The sequence below is a fragment of the Nilaparvata lugens genome, chromosome 9 (genome assembly GCF_014356525.2).
Source record: "Nilaparvata lugens isolate BPH chromosome 9, ASM1435652v1, whole genome shotgun sequence".
NCBI lineage: Eukaryota > Metazoa > Arthropoda > Insecta > Hemiptera > Delphacidae > Nilaparvata > Nilaparvata lugens.
In genome coordinates this window covers 43,868,951-43,889,831 of record NC_052512.1, presented here as the reverse complement: position 1 = coordinate 43,889,831, position 20,881 = coordinate 43,868,951, and the positions used below count along the sequence as shown (strand labels likewise).

Here is a 20,881-nt window from a genome sequence, read left to right as displayed (position 1 = left end):
TTGTGTGAGAGTATCACACCAGATTTTTTTTTGTTTACTCATGAAATATGCTGTGAGTAAACAATTAACTCCGATGCTCATTCCTCACACCCAGACTTGTTGTCTTTGTGGGGAATATTCACTATTTATCTAATGTTTCTGCTGCTGTGTTACTTTTTTTGTGAATAAAGATCATTTGAATTTGAATTTTGAATTTGAATTTGAATTCAAAAAAGAGTATTCAGATTTTTAGTTTTCATTTCTAGTCCTAGAAGCTATAGAGACAAGTGTGAGAGGGGTCAAGGTCTATAATAATAGATTCAAAAACAGAAATAATGGATTATTTATCTTTAATCAAGAGCATACAAAATGTTTTTGAATGTATAATTTACATTTTCTTACAACTTAAAATGTAACATGAAACAACTAAACATATTCTGAGGAGCAACTTGTTCATTATTTATGCATTGACAATAATTATTACAAATAAAAAATAATAGATAATTAATTTCATGAATCGACAATAAAAACACTGGGGGAAGATTGAACAGAAAATCATCAGAGCTATAAACTTAAAGTTGAATACAATAAGGTGTATTACTATTGAAATTACAATTTAGACAATTTAGAATACTCAATACAAAACAAAAATTTACAGCAACATAAAAATTAAAAATATTCTGAGGAACAGCTGTCCATCCATCAATTTAATCATTCATTCCTTCACTGACAATAATAATTATTATTATTATTCACAACTAATAATAGTTCATGATAAATTTTTTCCACAACTGCACGTAAAGAAAGAATTTACATACTCAATTCTCCTCGTAAAACAGCTTATTTCTGAGGAGAATCTACTTTTACGCTCACTAACCATCTGCTCATGCGCAGTAGATTTTCTTTACACTCGCAAATCATTCGCGCATGCGCAGTAGATTTTCTTTACACTCGCAAATCATTTGCGCATGCGCAGTAGATTTTCTTTACACTCGCAAATCATTTGCGCATGCGCAGTAGATTTTCTTTACACTCGCAAATCATTCGTGCATGCGCAGTAGTTTTTCTTTACACTCGCAAATCATTCGCGCATGCGCAGTAGATTTTCTTTACACTCGCAAATCATTTGCGCATGCGCAGAAGAGTTTCTTTATGCTCTCTAATCAGCTGATGATAAGCAGCTCGCCAAAAGACAAACCACTCTCGGTCAGATCTTAACCTAAAATGTCGGTAATTGTAACGATCCTACAGCCATGATGGATATCAGTGTAGACGAATTATTATAAACTCCGCCAGATATAAGTGATTTAACAGGTTTGTGCAGTTGTAGAAAAAATTTTGTATGTAATTCGCGTGTAATGCTTCTTTATCGCTCTTGCAATATTATCAGCGTGATAAATGTTTTGCGCGAGCAATAAAGTCGCGCATTACGCTCTTAATACATAAATAGCTATTTCGATGGACAATAGAATACACTGAGAGAAGTTTCAACAGGCAATTACACACAATTCAAATTAGACTTGAAGAGTTCTTATGTAAACGAAAATTAACTTTATGTTCATTTTATGAATAATATCAAATAAAAAATATTGATACTGTTGATGGTGAGATAATGAAAACCCTACATTGTTGTCAAAATATCACTTATTTATTTTAAAAATCTCAAACATGTTTCACTGAAGATGTTGGTGTTGAAAAATGTTTGTGTTTTTTTGAAATGAATAAGTGATATTTTGACAACAACCTAGGGTTTTCATTAAAAGAATGTTGATCTCAGGCTCAACTCACACTTGGGCGACTCAGGTGGAGAAGAGACTGGACTCTAGTGGAGAGCATGTGTTTCCAAATGGTGACACTCAGACCAGTCGATTCTAGTCTCCGCGACGTCACCTTGGAAACACATGCTCTCCACTAGAGTGGAGTCGCGGAGACTAGAATCGACTGGTCTGAGTGTCACCATTTGGAAACACATGCTCTCCACTAGAGTCCAGTCTCTTCTCCACCTGAGTCGCGTAAGTGTCAGTTGAGCCTGATTCTAGAATTTCGAATCCTTCTGACAGTCAATTCTTCTAACTGCTCTATGTAAACCCTCCCCTAAATCACTAGAGGTTTCAAAATCCGCCCATAAGTAGATTTGTATTGTACAACCAACTATTCTATTCCTAGCATTTGAAAAAAATTCACCAGTGATTGCTCCATTAATATTAGAAATCTATTTATTCTTAGATAACGTACGTTGCTTCTCAGCGCTAGCAACCACCTGTTGACGTAATGGTAGCCCTTTGCGTTTACGTACAGCGTCCACGTATTTGAGGGCGCGATTTGCTGAATCGGCCTTCTCACCAAAATGCACATATTCCTCCTCAGTACTGGGCTCCCAAAATGGATCTACGTCCAAAACCTGCAAAAAACAGCGAATACGAATCTAGAATTGGAAAGAAAATTGAATCAAATTATTGAAAAGAAGAATAAGAGGAAGAAGAAGAAGAAGAAGTTGAAGAGAAAGAGAATTGATTGATTGATTGAGTACTTTATTCATGTAGATAACAATATATACTGGCTTATACACTCATATACAATAGCTTACAATACAGCAGAATTATAGATGAATTTACATGATATAGACTAAGAAAACAATTATTTAAGTGTATATGATATGAAAAAAGCAATTTGTGATAACTATAGATAATATTGTTATGCATCTACATGAGAGAGAGAGAGAGATTGATTGATTGATTGATTGATTGAGTACTTTATTTATGTAGATTACAATATATACTGTCTTATACACTTATATACAATAGCTTACAATACAGCAAAATTATAGATGAATTTACATAATATAGACTAAGAAAATAATTATTGAACTGTATATGATATGAAAAAGCAATTTGTAATATAATAACAATAACTATAGATAATAATTATATTGTTATGCATCTACATAAATTGGCGGAGCTTTGGACATATCAATGTCCATTCTAAGGAAACAATATTAAAAATATCCTCCCCACTAACTCTCTACCATAGATGGTGAAGAAGAGGTAGGGGAAGAAGAAGAAGAAGAAGAAGAGGAAGAAGAAGAAGAGGAAGAAAAAGAAGAAGAAGAAGAAGAAGAAGAAGAAGAAGAGGAAGAAAAAGAAGAGGAAGAAGAAGAAGAAGAAGAAGAGAAGAAGAAGAAGAAGAAGAAGAAGAAGAAGAAGAGAGAAGAAGAAGAAGAAGAAGAAGAAGTTGAAGAGAAACAACAAGTTGAAGAGAAAGAGAAAGGAGAAGAATAATAAGAAGAAGGAGGTGAAAGAAGAAGATGGTGACGATAAAGTAGCAGAAGACATAGATGGAGAAGAAGAGGTAGGGGAAGAAGAAGAAGAAGAAGAAGAAGAGGAAGAAGAAGAAGAAGTTGAAGAGAAACAACAAGTTGAAGAGAAAGAGAAAGGAGAAGAATAATAAGAAGAAGGAGGTGAAAGAAGAAGATGGTGACGATAAAGTAGCAGAAGACATAGATGGAGAAGAAGAGGTAGGGGAAGAAGAAGAAGAAGAAGAAGAAGAGGAAGAAGAAGAAGAAGAAGAAGAAGTTGAAGAGAAACAACAAGTTGAAGAGAAAGAGAAAGGAGAAGAATAATAAGAAGAAGGAGGTGAAAGAAGAAGATGGTGACGATAAAGTAGCAGAGGACATAGATGGAGAAGAAGGGGTAGGGGAAGAAGAAGAAGAAGAAGAAGAGGAAGAAAAAGAAGAGGAAGAAGAAGAAGAAGAAGAAGAGGAAGAAGTAGAACTAGAATAAGTTGAAAAATGAGAAGTAGAAGAAGAAGAAGAAGAAGAGTAAAATACAAGGAGGGCAATATTAGCTAGTGACACCTGTCCGATATTCCCACACTTCTCATACGCCCTCAAACCCTCTTTCACAAACACTCTCTCTCTTTCTCACTCTCTCTCTCTCTCTCTGTCTCTTCCAAAATAATCAATGACTCCTCTTCCTCACTAACATTCTCTCTCTCACTCTCTCCCCTCACTCACTTACAAGGTGCGTCGAATTTGTTGTTTCTAAACAAACACCTGCTACCCTTGTAAGTATTTTTATCCTCTTCATCTTATTTTTTCTTCCTCTCTCCCTTTTTTCTCCCTCTCTCTCTCTCTTTCTCTTTCTCTGCCAGTATATATTATTGTAATCTACATAAATAAATTACTCAATCAATCAATTAAATCAATCTTTTCCTCACACACACTCTCTCGCTATCTCTCTTTCTCTAATTTGTCTATTTTCTTTGCCACTGTCACTCTTTCTCTCTCTCTTCTTCATCATCTTCTTCATCTACGTCCTCTTCTACTTTCTTCTTCTTTCATCACATTCTTCTTCTTCTTCTTCTTCTCCATCATCTTCTTCTTCTTCCTCTTCTCCTCTTTCTACTTCATCAACGTCTTCTTCCACTTTCTCGTCTTCATCTTCTACTTCCACCATCCTCCACTTCTCATTCTTCTTCTTCTTCTTCTTCCTCTTCTCCTCTTTCTACTTCATCAACGTCTTCTTCCACTTTCTCGTCTTCATCTTCTACTTCCACCATCCTCCACTTCTCATTCTTCTTCTTTTTCTTCTTCTTCCTCTTCTCCTCTTTCTTCTTCATCAACGTCTTCTACCACTTTCTCGTCTTCATCTTCTACTTCCACCATCATCCACTTCTCATTCTTCTTCTTCTTCCTCTTCTCCTCTTTCTTCTTCATCAACGTCTTCTTCCACTTTCTCGTCTTCATCTTCTACTTCCACCATCATCCACTTCTCATTCTTCTTCTTCTTCCTCTTCTCCTCTTTCTTCTTCATCAACGTCTTCTTCCACTTTCTCGTCTTCATCTTCTACTTCCATCATCCTCCACTTCTCATTCTTCTTCTTCTTCTTCTTCTTCTTCTTCTTCTTCTTCTTCTTCATCTACGTCTCCTTCTTTTTCCTCGTCTTCATTTCTTTTTCCATCATCTCCATCACCTTCAACTTCTTCTTCTTCTTCCCTTTTTTCTCTCCCTTTTCAACTTATTGTTTCTCTTGAACATACTCTTCACCATCAAATTCTTCTTTTTCGTCTTCTTCTTCTTCTTCTTCTTCTTCTTCTAAATCATCAAGATTCTGTTTGAGTAATTCGATCAATAAAATCCAGTGAAAAATCTGTTCAAATATTTTCTTTCTCTTCCGACATGGTTTGTAGGATTCATTCAAAGTTTGGAAGTTTCGAATCAAATTTTTTGGAGTTGTGTATCAAGTTGAAATTATATTGTATCATATTGTCTTGATACTGTATCAAGTTGAGATGATACTGTATTATATTGTAATTATACTGTATAATTTATGGTGATACCATACAGAAAAGATAGCATAAGAAGATATGCCATAGTTTGTAGAATTCATTCAAAGGTTGCAAGTTTTGTATCTAATTATGGTGTTGTGTATCAAGTTGAAATGATACTGTATCATATTGTGTTGATACTATATCATATTTTGTTGATACTGTATCATAGTGTGATGATACTGTTTCATGGAGTCGTGTATCAAGTTGAAATATTAAATGAAAAAGACTAAGAAATTGTCAAAAAACCACAGATTTATTGATACTTGGAAAGACCGGTTTCGGTTGTTACACCATTGTCAATCTCTGATAAACTGAGAAATTATCAGAGATTGACAATGGTGTAATAACCGAAACTGGTCTTTCCAAGTATCAATAAATCTGTGGTTTTTTGACAATTCAATCTCGTTTATCAGAGATTGACAATGGTGTAATAACCGAAACCGGTCTTTCTAATTATCAATAAATCAGTGGTTTTTTGACAATTTCTTAATCTTTTTCATCAGGGCCGTACCCAGAAAAAAATTTCGGGGGGGGGGGGGTTGTTGTGATACTAGGCGGGGTCCGGAGGGCCCAATATAACCTTTTAAAAATTGTTAAATAACCCTTTTCATGACCATAATGTTTCTATTGACAAAAAGAAGCTTTGATGAGCTTGCCGCTTGGACCATTTCCATACAAACCCATTTTGTTGTTTTCTCTGGCTGGCTTAAAAAGGTGTTCATGCCATTAAGGCTGATCGGTACACTTTTTTTATTTAAATTGGATCATCTTTTTCAATATAATTGTTAAGATCATTATAAGAGTGAGAAAAAGGGGCAACTGAAATTTCCAAGTGGTCTAATAAGCGAGTTATGGGTTGTTGAAGTGCTAACTCCGTTTCCTTTCCCGATCATAAACGGTTTCGACTATATTAACAGAACTTCTATTAAAAATTCAAAAAATGTATCTTTCCAGACTAAAACATTTTATTCCCCAGATCGTTAATAAATAATTAAAAAGTAATATTTTTTTGTAAACTCGATAAATTGTTTATTTTGGCATGAATCGCGAAAAACGCATATTAGAACAAAGCCAATGATAATTATACCATAGAGAAACAATAGCGTAAGTAGATATCCCATGGTATAGGGCGTTCATGTCGCAACTTTTACTGTTATCTCAAGTCGATTACTGTTGATTATTGTCGATTTTTACTGTTTTGTTGGGGTAAGAGTGTATGAATGGCACAATATGAGAGACTACCAGCGTCATAAAGCTTCACAGGAAAGAACTACGTGGACTATCGGCTTGAGATAACAGTAAAAGTTGCGACATAAACGCCCTATACCATGGGATATCTACTTATGCTATTGTTTGTCTATGATTATACTGAATGTATTGAAGAAACCGTTTATGATCTGGAAAGAAAACGGAGTTTAGCACTTCAACAACCCATAACTCGCTTATTGGACCACGTGGAAATTTCAGTTGCCCCTTTTTCTCACTCTTATAATGATCTTAACAATTATATTGAAAAAGATTATCCAATTTAAATAAAAGTGTACCAAACAGCCTTAAATAAACTACGTATATGAAAGACTAGCCGTCAGGCTCGCTTCGCTCGCCATATCCGTCAAGCCAGGGGGCTCCGCCCCCTGGACCCCCGACTGAATCGTCCAAGAATGAGATCAGCAGGCTCGCTTCGCTCGCCTGCATTTTTCATTTGAGCATTTTTATCATATGTTAGGACAATCCAGTCGGGGGTTCAGACTAAACGTCTGGCTAAACGGATATGGCGAGCGAAGCGAGCCTGACGGCTAGTAATAGTATTCCCAGGATTGAAGTAACAGTGCCCAATCAATTATTTTTCCGCGATAATGCATTTAAATCTTCAACTTGGTGCCAACCTAACAAAGTCAACTCACTTAATGCCAACCTGACAAAATTATTATTTAGTTGCCAGTTAACAACTGTTTCGAAGAGGTACTCTATCTAGATTATAGTTCTATAGTAACATATGATATGGAAATTTCAATTATAATTAAGAGATTGGGAGAAGAAGGATATACATGCTAAAAGACGAACTTTGAACCCTTAAAAACAACCCTTAGAGTTAAAATATTGCCAAAAGATTTCTTAGTGCGCCTCTAAAGGGCCAACTGAACATACCTACCAAATTTGAACGTTTTTGGACCGGTAGATTTTTAGTTATGCGAGTGAGTGAGTGAGTCAGTCAGTCAGTCAGTGAGTGAGTGCCATTTCGCTTTTATATAATATATAGATAAGATATCTTTGATATCCCCGTTATGTGGTCTGTAGTGAATAGGAAAATGAAATAGTGTGGTGATACTGTATCATATTTTGTTGATACTGTATCATTCGTGGTGATACCATAGAGGAAAAGATAGACAATACAAAGATAGACTTAGTATCGTTCAAAGTACAACAAAATTGTGTACATAACGTACTTATCACTGGACATTGTTTTATCCAGCAATTATTCTTTAAGAAGATATGCCATGGTTTGCAGAATTCATTCAAAGTTTAGTATCAAATTATGGTGTTGATAGTGTATCATTTATTCTTTTGCTATTGTATCATTTATGATTATGCCATAGAGAGAAGATAGCACAAGAAAATATCCCATGGTTTGTATCTAATTGAGGTGTTGTGTATCAAGTTGAGATTATACTGTATCATGTTGTGTTTATACAAGTTAAGATGATACTGTATCATTTATGGTGAAACCATACAGAAAAGATAGCATAAGAAAATATCGTTTGGAAGTTTTGTATCTAATTAAGGTGTTGTGTATCAAGTTGAGATTATACTGTATCATATTGTGTTTATACAAGTTAAGATGATACTGTATCATTTATGGTAAAACCATACAGAAAAGATAGCATAAGAAAATATCGTATGGAAGTTTTGTATCTAATTAAGGTGTTGTGTATCAAGTTGAGATTATACTGTATCATATTGTGTTTATACAAGTTAAGATGATACTGTATAATTTATGGTGAAACCATACAGAAAAGATAGCATAAGAAAATATCGTTTGGAAGTTTTGTATCTAATTAAGGTGTTGTGTATCAAGTTGACATTATACTGTATCATATTGTGTTTATACAAGTTAAGATGATACTGTATCATTTATGGTGAATCCATACAGAAAAGATTGCATAAGAAAATATGGTCTGTAGATTTCATTTTTCAAATTATATGGAGTTGTGTATCAAGTTGAGAATATACTGTATCGTATTGTGATGATACTGTATCATATTTTGTTGATACTGTATCATTCGTGGTGATACCATAGAGGAAAGATTTGTTTGTGTAAAGAAATGTTATGTTGCAAATTTCTTCACCAATTGGACTGTGTGTCATCACCCATAAATTTGGAAGAAAAATAGCAGATGGGCTACCTTATTATTTTATCTACCAATGTTATAACATCAGTTTTATTTGCATCGTAATAGTATATTTAGCACCTAGGGCCGAAAATGAGACTTTTCCGGCTCGAAATCGGTTTTCAATTCCGAGGCCATAGTCCGAGGATTAGAAAAGATTGAGAGCCGGAAAAACATTTTTGCCCGTGGTGTGAACGCTATTTTTCGCCACACACAAAAATAAACGATATATATATATATACATAATATACATATATATATATATACATGTATATATCATAATAGTATATTTAGCACCTAGGGCCGAAAATGAGACTTTTCCGGCTCGAAATCGGTTTTCAATTCCAAGGCGATAGTCCGAGGACTAGAAAAGATTGAGAGCCAGAAAAACATTTTTGCCCGTGATGCGAACGCTATTTTTCGCCACACACAAAAATAAAAGATATATATATATGAGAATAGTTGTTTACTAAGCACTTCCAAAAGCAGAAGTGGAAGGTGATAGCTCTAGCAAATCTGAGGTAATCTGAATATCGGGAAATTGTCCAAGTATTTTTATTTTTTATTCTGATTTGTATTAATAACCTAAAAGATGATGTTCAATTATGTGGAAGGTTGAGTTTATACTTTTTTATTCTTTCAAATAACAATAACATGATATTATTATGAATGTTTCAATTATTGAATAATGAACACAAATAATGAAAAGTTTTTTGATCAGCTGTTTTTTGATCACCTTTCTTAGTTCCATGTTAGCGGCCGGAAAGGGTACTCTTTCCAGCCTAGGCCGGAAAGAAACCGGTTCTGACGTCAGACGAGAGTCGTCTGCAAACAATGTCTTCCAGATCTACGTAGGGACCGGAAAACAGCTGCTTTCTGTGCAGTGTGGCGAAAATGTTATGTTGCAAGTTTCTTCCCCAATTGGACTTTGTCATCATCCATAAACTAAGGGCAACTTATTATTTTATCTACCAATGTTATAACATCAGTTTTATTTGCATCCTATAGAAATGAATGAATGGATGATTTACTGTCGACTACTGCCTATTACCATAGAGAAACAATAGCATTAGTAGATATCCCATGGAATAGGGCGTTTATGTCGCAACTTTTACTGTTATCTCAAGCCGATAGTTCATGTAATTCTTTCCCGAGAAGCTGTGTGACACTGGTAGTCTCTCAAATTGTGCCGTTCATACACTCTCACCCCAACAAAACAGTAAAATTCGACAATAATCGACAGTAATCGGCTTGAGATAACAGTAAAAGTTGCGACATAAACGCCCTATACCATGGGATATCTACTTATGCTATTGTTTCTCTATGCTAATACATACCTGCCAATGGCTGAAGACTAGTTGCATAGAACTATTGTGGTGATACTGTATCAGATTGTGGTGATACTGTATCATATTGTGTTGCCACTGTATCATTTATGAAGAAGCCAAACAGAAAAGATAGCACGAGAAAATATCCCATGGTTTGTAGATTTCATTCAAAGTTTGGAAGTGTTTTATCAAATTATGGTGTTGTGTATCGAGTTGAGATGATACTGTATCATATTGTGTTGCTACTGCCATGGTAAAGGACCGTTATGTTCCAATTTTCTTCGCCGATTACTGTCGACTACTGTCTATTGGGTGTTGTTGGGAGTGTAAGAGTGTAAGAAGGGCACAGTATGAGAGACTACCAGCGTCACATAGCTTCACCAAAAACAACTACTAGGACTATCGGCTTCAGTTAACACTCACATTTGCAACATAGACACCCTATACACTGTCTATTATTAGTGTGTTGTTGGGAGTGTAAGAGTGTAAGAAGGGCACAGTATGAGAGACTACCAGCGTCACATAGCTTCACCAAAAACAACTACTAGGACTATCGGCTTCAGTTAACACTCACATTTGCAACATAGACACCCTATACACTGTCTATTATTAGTGTGTTGTTGGGAGTGTAAGAGTGTAAGAGGGCACAGTATGAGAGACTACCAGCGTCACATAGCTTCACCAAAAACAACTACTAGGACTATCGGCTTCAGTTAACACTCACATTTGCAACATAGACACCCTATACACTGTCTATTATTAGTGTGTTGTTGGGAGTGTAAGAGTGTAAGAAGGGCACAGTATGAGAGACTACCAGCGTCACATAGCTTCACCAAAAACAACTACTAGGACTATCGGCTTCAGTTAACACTCACATTTGCAACATAGACCCCTATACACTGTCTATTATTATGTGTTGTTGGGAGTGTAAGAGTGTAAGAAGGGCACAGTATGAGAGACTACCAGCGTCACATAGCTTCACCAAAAACAACTACTAGGACTATCGGCTTCAGTTAACACTCACATTTGCAACATAGACACCCTATACACTGTCTGTTATTAGTGTGTTGTTGGGAGTGTAAGAGTGTAAGAAGGGCACAGTATGAGAGACTACTAGCGTCACATAGCTTCACCAAAAACAACTACTAGGACTATCGGCTTCAGTTAACACTCACATTTGCAACATAGACACCCTATACACTGTCTATTATTAGTGTGTTGTTGGGAGTGTAAGAGTGTAAGAAGGGCACAGTATGAGAGACTACCAGCGTCACATAGCTTCACCAAAAACAACTACTAGGACTATCGGCTTCAGTTAACACTCACATTTGCAACATAGACACCCTATACACTGTCTATTATTAGTGTGTTGTTGGGAGTGTATGAGTATAAGAAGGGCACAGTATGAGAGACTACCAGCGTCACATAGCTTCACCAAAAACAACTACTAGGTCTATCGGCTTCAGTAAACACTCACATTTGCAACATAACGGTCACTTACCATAGTATATCATGAAAATATGATACAGTTTCACCACAATATGATACAGAATCATCTCAACTTGATACACAACACAATAATCTGATACAGAACTTTCAAACTTTAAATGAATTCTACAAACCATGGCACATCTTCTAATGCTATCTCTTCTCTATTGCCATAAATGATACAGAATCACCTCACATGATACAGTATCACCACACATGATACAGTATCATCCCAACTTGATACACAACATCATATTCTGGTACAAAACTTCCAAACTTTGAATGAATTCTACAAACCATGGCATATCTTCTTACGCTATCTCTTCTCTATGGTATCACAATAAATGATACAGTATCACCACACATGATACAGTATCACCTCACATGATACAGTATCATCCCAACTTGATACACAACATCATATTCTGGTACAAAACTTCCAAACTTTGAATGAATTCTACAATCCATGGCATATCTTCTTACGCTATCTTTTCTCTATGGTATCACCACACATGATACAGTATCACCTCACATGATACAGTATCATCCCAACTTGATACACAACACCATAATTTGATACAGAACTTCCAAACTTTGAATGAATTCTACAAACCATGGTATATCTTCTTACGTTATCTCTTCTCTATGGTATCACAATAAATGATACAGTATCACCTCACATGATACAGTATCATTTCAACTTGATACACAACATCATATTCTGGTACAAAACGTCCAAACTTTGAATGAATTCTACAAGCCATGGCATATCTTCTTACGCTATCTCTTCTCTATGGTATCACAATAAATGATACAGTATCACCACACATGATACAGTATCATCCCAACTTGATACACAACACCATAATTTGATACAGAACTTCCAAACTTTGAATGAATTCTACAAACCATGGCATATCTTCTTACGCTATCTCTTCTCTATGGTATCACAATAAATGATACAGTATCACCACACATGATACAGTATCACCACACATGATACAGTATCACCACACATGATACAGTATCACCTTACATGATACAGTATCACCACATATGATACAGTATCATCTCAACTTGATACACAACACCATAATTTGATACAGAACTTCCAAACTTTGAATGAAATCTACAAATCATGGCATATTTTCATTACATACCTGCCAATGACTGAATACTAGTTGTGTGGATGCAAGACCCGACGTCTGTTTCCTGATTTCAGCAGCCAAATTAAAACTCTCGATCACCGGTAGCAAAGCAACCACACTGAACATATTCGATCCTTGGGCTAGATCACTTTCCAAAACTCTACCCTGGCGTCTGTTCAAAACACCGTACAGTTTGCCTGAAACATACAAATAAATAATATAATTAATAGATAACTTGAATAAGTTCAATAATGAATTTATTCACACAAAATATCTTTCCTCTGCCTAACAGGTTCATCTCTTCTTTATTGAAATTAGAGTTGGAGAGGTTAATGACTCTATTTGCAAATTTGAATTTCTCTGTTGGTGAAATAGGTTGTGGTTCCCTATTGAGTTGTTGTTGCATTAAAACATAGATTTTTCTTTTTTGAGTTTCTGATTTTAAATATAGTTTTCCTGTGATCCTCTCCCTTGTGAGTTTATAAAAGTCATCGAATTCCCAAGCATTCAATTTATGAATTAGTTGTGTATGTACAATGAAATAGTTATTTGTGCAACTAGTGCGCAAAGTGACAGTTTGCTGCACCGAAAGAAACGTTTACGCCCGAGCCGTAGGCGAGGGTGGAATGGTTTCTTGAGTGCAGCAGAGGAACTTTGCGCACGTATTTCACATTAAGTTTTTCCTAGAGAACTCAGGTACAGCTTGAGTTCGTCCTTGTCGAAGTTGGTAGACTGCGACGTCCTTTCTCTTTCTTTCTCTCAACTTTCCCTTTACTAAAGTCCTTCTAGCTCTCAGGTACAGCTTGAGGACTTCCTCGCCGAAGTTTTTAGACTGCGGCATCCTTTCTCTTTCTTTCTCTTAATTCTTCCTGTGTTAAAATCCTTCCTGATCTCAGTTCCAGATTCGAGATCGTCCTAGTCGCGGGTTTTCAGACCCGCGAATCCTTTCTAAAATTCTTAGAAACCTGTCTTCTTTAATAGCAAATATTATTTGCTGGTTTTCCCTGTGGAAAATTCACGAATTTTCCCGTGATCTCAGTTGCAAATTAGAGATCGAACTTGTGGTAGTCCTTAGACTGGCAATTACTTGGAAAAGTCTATTGAAATCTTTTCCTGAATTAGGAGTCTCTGACTCGATATTTTCCTTGTGGAAAATCCTGGAAAAATCCTTCCCTACCCTGACAACGACAGACTGTTGTCTTCCCGATATTATTCTACAGACTGTGTCTGTGAAAAATCTTTTCTATCCTCTCATAATAGTCGACATACTGACTATTAATTTAAAAGCGTTTCGGACGATTGAGAGCGATTCCCATACCCTTAAGGGCAGTCACAGATTGGCCCTTAATAACCGGCGCGCAGTCACCAGATTAGCGCGGAAATCCTGTTTAGCAGTTTCAGAATTGCTGAAAATCCTTTCGCAGCTGCAGACTCGCGATTCAGAAATCCTCCACCTAAAACCTTATCCTCTAAACTTTAATTACCAAATAATTGAAATTGATATACTGTATTTAGCTAGCAGGTCCAGCTTGCTGAGAGCTAGAGCGCAATTCTCAGATTGCGGATTATTGAGCGGATATTTATTTGCTGTAGAGAATAATAATCTTATTATTGATTCTCTGTTCCCTATACCCTATACCGTATACCTCATACCCTGCACCCTATTCTCTATAGCTTACACCCTATACCGTGCCCTATTTAACTACATCTTAAATACTACTAATAACTCCATAGTTCCGTCATACCTTTACCCCATAGCTCTCACCTTAAACCCCATAGAAAAACCACATCCCGGGCTTGCAGGTACAGCTTGCTCGCCGTCAATTCGCAGTTGGTCCAGATTGTGTACTACCTTTATAAATAGAATTATTGGTAGGGATCTGATAGTCAGATCCGTCTCCTTGTATAGGGTTATCTTAATCTCCCTTAACACCCACCCTGTATTCCAAAGGCCGAGGGCCGAATCGGCCAGCAACGGCACGGGCAAACACTCTTCCCCTGAAAGTAAAAATCTCGCGAAAGAAGCAGAGGGTAAAGAATCAGGATAGAGGGAGAAGTGTAGGTCCGGTATCTCCACCTGTCAGTACGGCTACTGACCCCGACCCATACCCGGCTGTAGCTAGTCCGCGTTGTAGCAATACTTCGCAATTATTAGAAAACCTAGAGGGTGGAATAGGACATCCTAATAACAGTTACCATTGAATATGAAAAGTGGGTAATTATGGGTAAAATTGCCTGAAATGCATCAAATGTTTTTCTGTGTAATTTTATTATTGATAAAAACCTTAATCCTAAAATCCTAAAGTCCTCGTTGTCCTTGGTTATAATATATAATGAATAATAATTAGCGCGTTGTGCTTGGTTGCACCTCTGCTCACTATAGCAGCCACAGCAGTCACTGTTACCAACTTCATTTTGATTTTGCTGCACTGTTGCTCCATATAACCTACTAAGTATTTTGCGTTGCCATGTTGCAAATCTGGAGTGCAGAAAAATTTTTCCAGCACTAGAGCGGAAAAGTGATTCTTTGCGTTCTGTAATCAGTGCAGCAATGGCCACTTTTCAATGTAACTGTAGGAAAAGATAAAAACTGTAGCTGTCCCTTCTCTTGTACCATAGGCTAACCTCATTTTTTAACCAAATTTTCATACCCTTATCTAGTGTTTTCCTAGCTGAATCACACTCATTGTTGCACTTTAATGACACATATTTGGGAGTTAGAGAGTTCTTGATACATTGCTTGTTGAACCAGATGTTCCTTTCTGCTATTCCAAATTTCAGTTTCTGGTTGTGGTATAGTTTCTTCTGTTGTGCTAGACTTGCACTTTTTATAAAATTAACACCTTGCACAGAGATGTTGTGGAATTTCTCCTTGAAATGAATTTATTGCCAAATACAAGAAATATTTTCACAAAGAAAATAATCATTAAATTACAATAGTTTTTGGCGTGACTGGAAAAAGAATCCTTGAGCTCAAAGAAAAGAGTTCGAAGAATAAGAAATACGTTTTTTAATCTAATGACAGCTGCAGTACAAATGATACAATTCTGTTGATGTATCATAATCTATAGATGATGAATATTATCTACTAGCCGTCAGGCTCGCTTCGCTCGCCATATCCGTCTAGCCAGGGGGCTCCGCCCCCTGGACCCCCGACTGGTTCGTCCAAGAATAAGATAAGCAGGCTCGCTTCGCTCGCCTGCATTTTTCATTTGAGCATTTTTATCATATGTTAGAACAATCCAGTCGGGGGTCCAGACTAAACGTCTGGCTAAACGAATATGGCGAGCGGAGCGAGCCTGATGGCTAGTAATATAATATTCCCAGGATTGAAGTAGCAGTGCCCAATCAATTTTTCCGCGATAAATGCATTTAAATCTTCAACTTGGTGCCAACCTAACAAAATTATTAATTTAGTTGTCAGTTAAAAACTGTTTCGAAGAGGTACTCTATCTAGATTATAGTTCTATAGTAACATATGATATGGAAATTTCAATTATAATTGAGAGATTGGGAGAAGAAGAATATACATGCTAAAAGACGAACTTTAAACCCTTAAAAACAACCCTTAGAGTTAAAATATTGCCAAAAGATTTCTTAGTGCGCCTCTAAAGAGCCAACTGAACATACCTACCAAATTTGAACGTTTTTGGTCCGGTAGATTTTTAGTTATGCGAGTGAGTGAGTCAGTCAGTGAGTGAGTGCCATTTCGTTTTTATATATATAGATAATCGAGTAGGCCTACTTGATAAACAAAAAAATCTGGTGTGGCGCACTCACACAACTTTCCTTGCCGTTATGAAAATTGATCACCAGACGCCTAGTGTTCCCGCGCATCTCAAGTCTACTACTATTCAAAGATCTGAGCCAGCTGGTGACAGGACAATAACGCTGGAAACACACGAGGTCTGCTATCTCTTCATAGTGAATGATTAAATAGAATCAACAGTTGCCAACAGTTGGCAATTGAAATAATTCAATTTTCTCGAATTTCGAGCTTATTTTCAATTTTAGGTGAAAATGTTACTGAACATTAAATGTAGAGATTCTCATGCTCAATCTTTTCCACTTGAAATTTTTTGTTTAAATTGTATCTGAAGCCTGATAATTGGGAATCTAAAATCAAACTTTGCATAGATGGGGAGGAGCTCCTGAACTTTTTACAGATATAGGACTTGTGGCAGTTGATAGAGCTTATCAATAATTATTCTAGGTATGAATTTGATCAAAATCGTTGGAGCCGTTTTCGAGAAAATCGCGAAAAACCCTGTTTTTGACAACATTTTCGCCATTTTAGCCGCCATCTTGAATCACATTGGATCGAAATTGTTCGAGTCGGATGGTGTAAGGACCTTAAGTTCCAAATTTCAAGTCATTCCGTTAATTGGGAGATGAGATATCGTGTACACAGACGCACATACACACACACACACACACACACACACACACACACACACACAACACACACACACACACACACACACACACACACAGACCAATACCCAAAAACCACTTTTTTGAACTCAGGGGACCTTGAAACGTATAGAAATTTACAAATTGAGGTACCTTAATTTTTTTCGGAAAGCAATACTTTCCTTACCTATGGTAATAGGGCAAGGAAAGTAATATAGATGCACTGAAAAATATAATAAAACTTGTCGAGTTTTAATCATTTTTACACAATTAATATTGCCAAGAATTGTTAATTGATGATTCAGTCTTGTTGACTCAATTCTCAATTATAAAATAATAGTTTAGTTTTACTCACGATTTTATTAATCTCAATATTTATCCTTGATTAAGTCTTCCGGAATTTTATTTAGAACATTTTTAACTTTCCATATTTTTATATTCTTTCTAATAATTTTCATAAAGTAGCCCATAGTGAAGTGATGCGGAGCTTGTACACGTAGGAATACGAAATTCACGAATGACGCATCATCACGTCTCAACTACTCAACTGATTTACTTGAAATTTTGCATATAGATTATAAATCTACCGAGGATGGTTATAGGCCTAATTTCAATTCTTCAAAATATCATTACGTCAAGTTTTCAGTTTGACAACTTTTCATAGACCTTTTCAAGCTACAGTAGACCCTTGCGTGGCACGGGTTCCTGCTAGTCCATATAATATAATAAAGGAAAGAGCTGGCTTATACACGTAGGGGATAGAGAATTCACGAATGACGCATCATCACGTCTCAACTACTCAACTGATTAACTTGACATTTTGCATATAGATACTTAATTTACTGAGGATGAACATAGCTTTATTCACATTTCTTTTAATTGATTTTAATTCAATAACTGGAAAAATTATTCAATTTGTGTTTCAGAGTCTTTGCATAATCGCAGAGCTTTTCCAAGTGATACCGGGGCGTGATTGGTAGCAAACGCCATTCATGAAGTTTTTGCTGAGAATTTTCAACCCTGACGAAGACTATCGAGGTATTTTTGGCTAAATAACAAATATAATGAATAATATAACATAGCCACCTCTAATACAAGGCCGTGACTACGATGTTGCAACGTCGCAGAGTAAGCCTAGAATCTAATACATGATTGGTGGAAAAGATCAGCTGGTATTTTTTAAAATCTTTTTCGCCACACTGCACAGAGAGCAGCTGTTTTCCAGTCCCTACCTTAGACCAATTATAGAATAGACACGCTGTGAAGTCTAGCCTCTGAAGCAAACATCTACTGCCAAATTCACCCACCTTGACGTCACAACAGTGACGTCACGCATCGTATTGAAAACTTTCAGATTGTGTCTTTAGGTTATTTCTAGCTACGGGCAAAAACGATATCTTTTAATTTATGATGTGTTATGTGATATTGGCTTCAAAGTTATAATGTGTTTTGAAAATAATAAGGTACGGTAGCCTACAAAACTAATTTATTGTCATGCTGCAATGAGTTCACTTACATCATAACCAAGAATAATATTACAGTTACAACTTACAATATTTATGTGTATAAATTTCAACTTACGCATGAAAAGATATTCCACTTTTTTCCTAAAAATTTCAGTGCAATTATATGCTGCGCAGGAGATTAAATAATAATTACATAAATAAATGATAATCTGCTATGGAAAACAAGCTATGTTTAACAACAATGTCTATACGATGTCACTGTTGTGACGTCAAGATGGGTGGATTTGGGAGTAGATGTAGGCTTCATCGACTTTTAGTATGACTATACAATTGGCCGTGTCTATTCTGTAACTGGTCTAAGGTCCCTACCTTAAGACCAGATCTTAAGACTACCTTAAGATCTGAAAGACATTGTTTGCAGATGACTCACGTCTGACGTCAGAACAGGTTTCTTTCCGGCCTAGGCCGGAAAGAGTACCCTTTCCAGCCGCTAACATGGAACTAAGAAAGGTGATCAAAAAACAGCTGATCAAAAAACTTTTCATTATTTGTGTTCATTATTCAATAATAAAAACATTTATAATAATATCATCTTATTGTCATTTGAAAGAATAAAAAAGTATAAACTCAACCTCCCACATAATTGAACAACATCTTTTAGGTTATTTAGACAAATCAGAATAAAAAATAAAAATACTTGGCCATTTCTGATATTCAGATTATCTCAGATTTGCTAGAGCTATCACGTTCCACTTATGCTTTCGGAAGTGCTTAGTAAACAATTATTGTCATATATATATATATATATATATATATATATATATATATATATATATGTATAGCACATAACAGAAGACACTTTAAAGTTTGTAATATAAATTAAAACAGGAGACACGATATAAATAGATTGAAAACTTAAAAACTTACATTAGAAATGGGGGAAATTTTCGGAGACTGTGTCCCCTTTCTCAACCGAGAAGACTGCAGTTTTCAATCTATTTATATCGTGTCTCCTGTTTTAATTTATATTACAAACTTTAAAGTGTCTTCTGTTATGTGCTATATATATATTTTTTTTTTCTGTGTGGCGAAAAATAGCGTTCGCACCACAGGCAAAAATGTTTTTCCGGCTCTCAATCTTTTCTAGTGCTCGGCCTACGGCCTCGGACTTGAAAACCGATTTCGAGTCTGAAAAATCTCATTTTCTGCTCTAGGTGCGAAATATACTATTTCACCAATCATGTATTAAGGTACGTACAGATTTACGCGCCGCGAACATGAGCAACACTTTTAATCAGCTGATGCCAAGCTTTTTATATCTGTATCTTACCGTTTCTGTAGAATACAGATTTAATCAGCTGATTGAAAGTGAATTGCTCATGTTCGCGGCGCGTAAATCTGTACGCACCTTAATACATGATTGGTGGAAAAGATTTTAAAAAATACCAGCTGATCTTTTCCACCAATCATGTATTAGATTCTAGGCCTACACTGCGACGATGCAATAAGGTAGGCCAGGGCCTTGTATTAGAGGTGGCTATGTTATTATTCATTCTATTTGTTACATTTTCAGGAGAGTGTAATCTACACAAACAAATCAAATCAAATCAAATCCATTTATTTTCCATTTATACAATCTATATATATAAAAGCGAAATGGCACTCAATCACTCGCATAACTAAAAATCTACAGGACCAAAAACGTTCAAATTTGGTAGGTATGTTCAGTTGGCCCTTTAGAGGCGCACTAAGAAATCTTTTGGCAATATTTTAACTCTAAGGGTTGTTTTCAAGGGTTTAAAGTTCGTCTTTTAGCATGTATATTCTTCTTCTCCCAATCTCTTAATTATAATTGAATTTCCATATCACATGTTACTATAGAACTATAATCTAGATAGAGTACCTCTTCGAAACAGTTGTTAACTGGCAACTAAATTAATAATTTGTCAGGTTGGCATTAAGTTGAGTTGACTTTGTTAGGTTGGCACCAAGTTGAAGATTTAAATGCATTTATCGCGAAAAAATTGATTGGGCACTGCTACTTCAATCCTGGGAATATTATATTTCTAGCCGTCAGGCTCGCTTCGCTCGCCATATCCGTTTAGCCAGACGTTTAGTCTGGACCCCCGACTGGATTGTCCTAACATATGATAAAAATGCTTAAATGAAAAATGCAGGCGAGCGAAGCGAGCCTGCTGATCTCATTCTTGGACGATCCAGTCGGGGGTCCAGGGGGCGGAGCCCCCTGGCTAGACGGATATGGCGAGCGAAGCGAGCCTGACGGCTAGTATAGTATAAACATATACAACAGTATCATATCAGATGAATCAGTTTGTTTCCG

At 36.2% G+C, this 20,881-nt stretch overlaps 1 protein-coding gene across 2 annotated transcripts in view; it reads right to left on the bottom strand.

The window, feature by feature from the left end:
* Positions 1 to 1,951: 1,951 nt before the first annotated feature.
* LOC111057319 (elongation factor-like GTPase 1) overlaps positions 1,952 to 20,881 on the bottom strand; it is a 286,987-nt gene continuing 268,057 nt past the window's right edge. For both annotated transcript variants that reach the window (XM_039435938.1, XM_039435937.1), the window contains exons 19-20: positions 12,674 to 12,858; positions 1,952 to 2,380 (exon numbers count right to left, since the gene is read on the bottom strand). In XM_039435938.1, the coding sequence (XP_039291872.1) occupies positions 2,192 to 2,380; positions 12,674 to 12,858 (374 nt within the window). In that variant the 3' untranslated portion in view covers positions 1,952 to 2,191. The remainder of the gene's footprint in view (positions 2,381 to 12,673; positions 12,859 to 20,881) is intronic.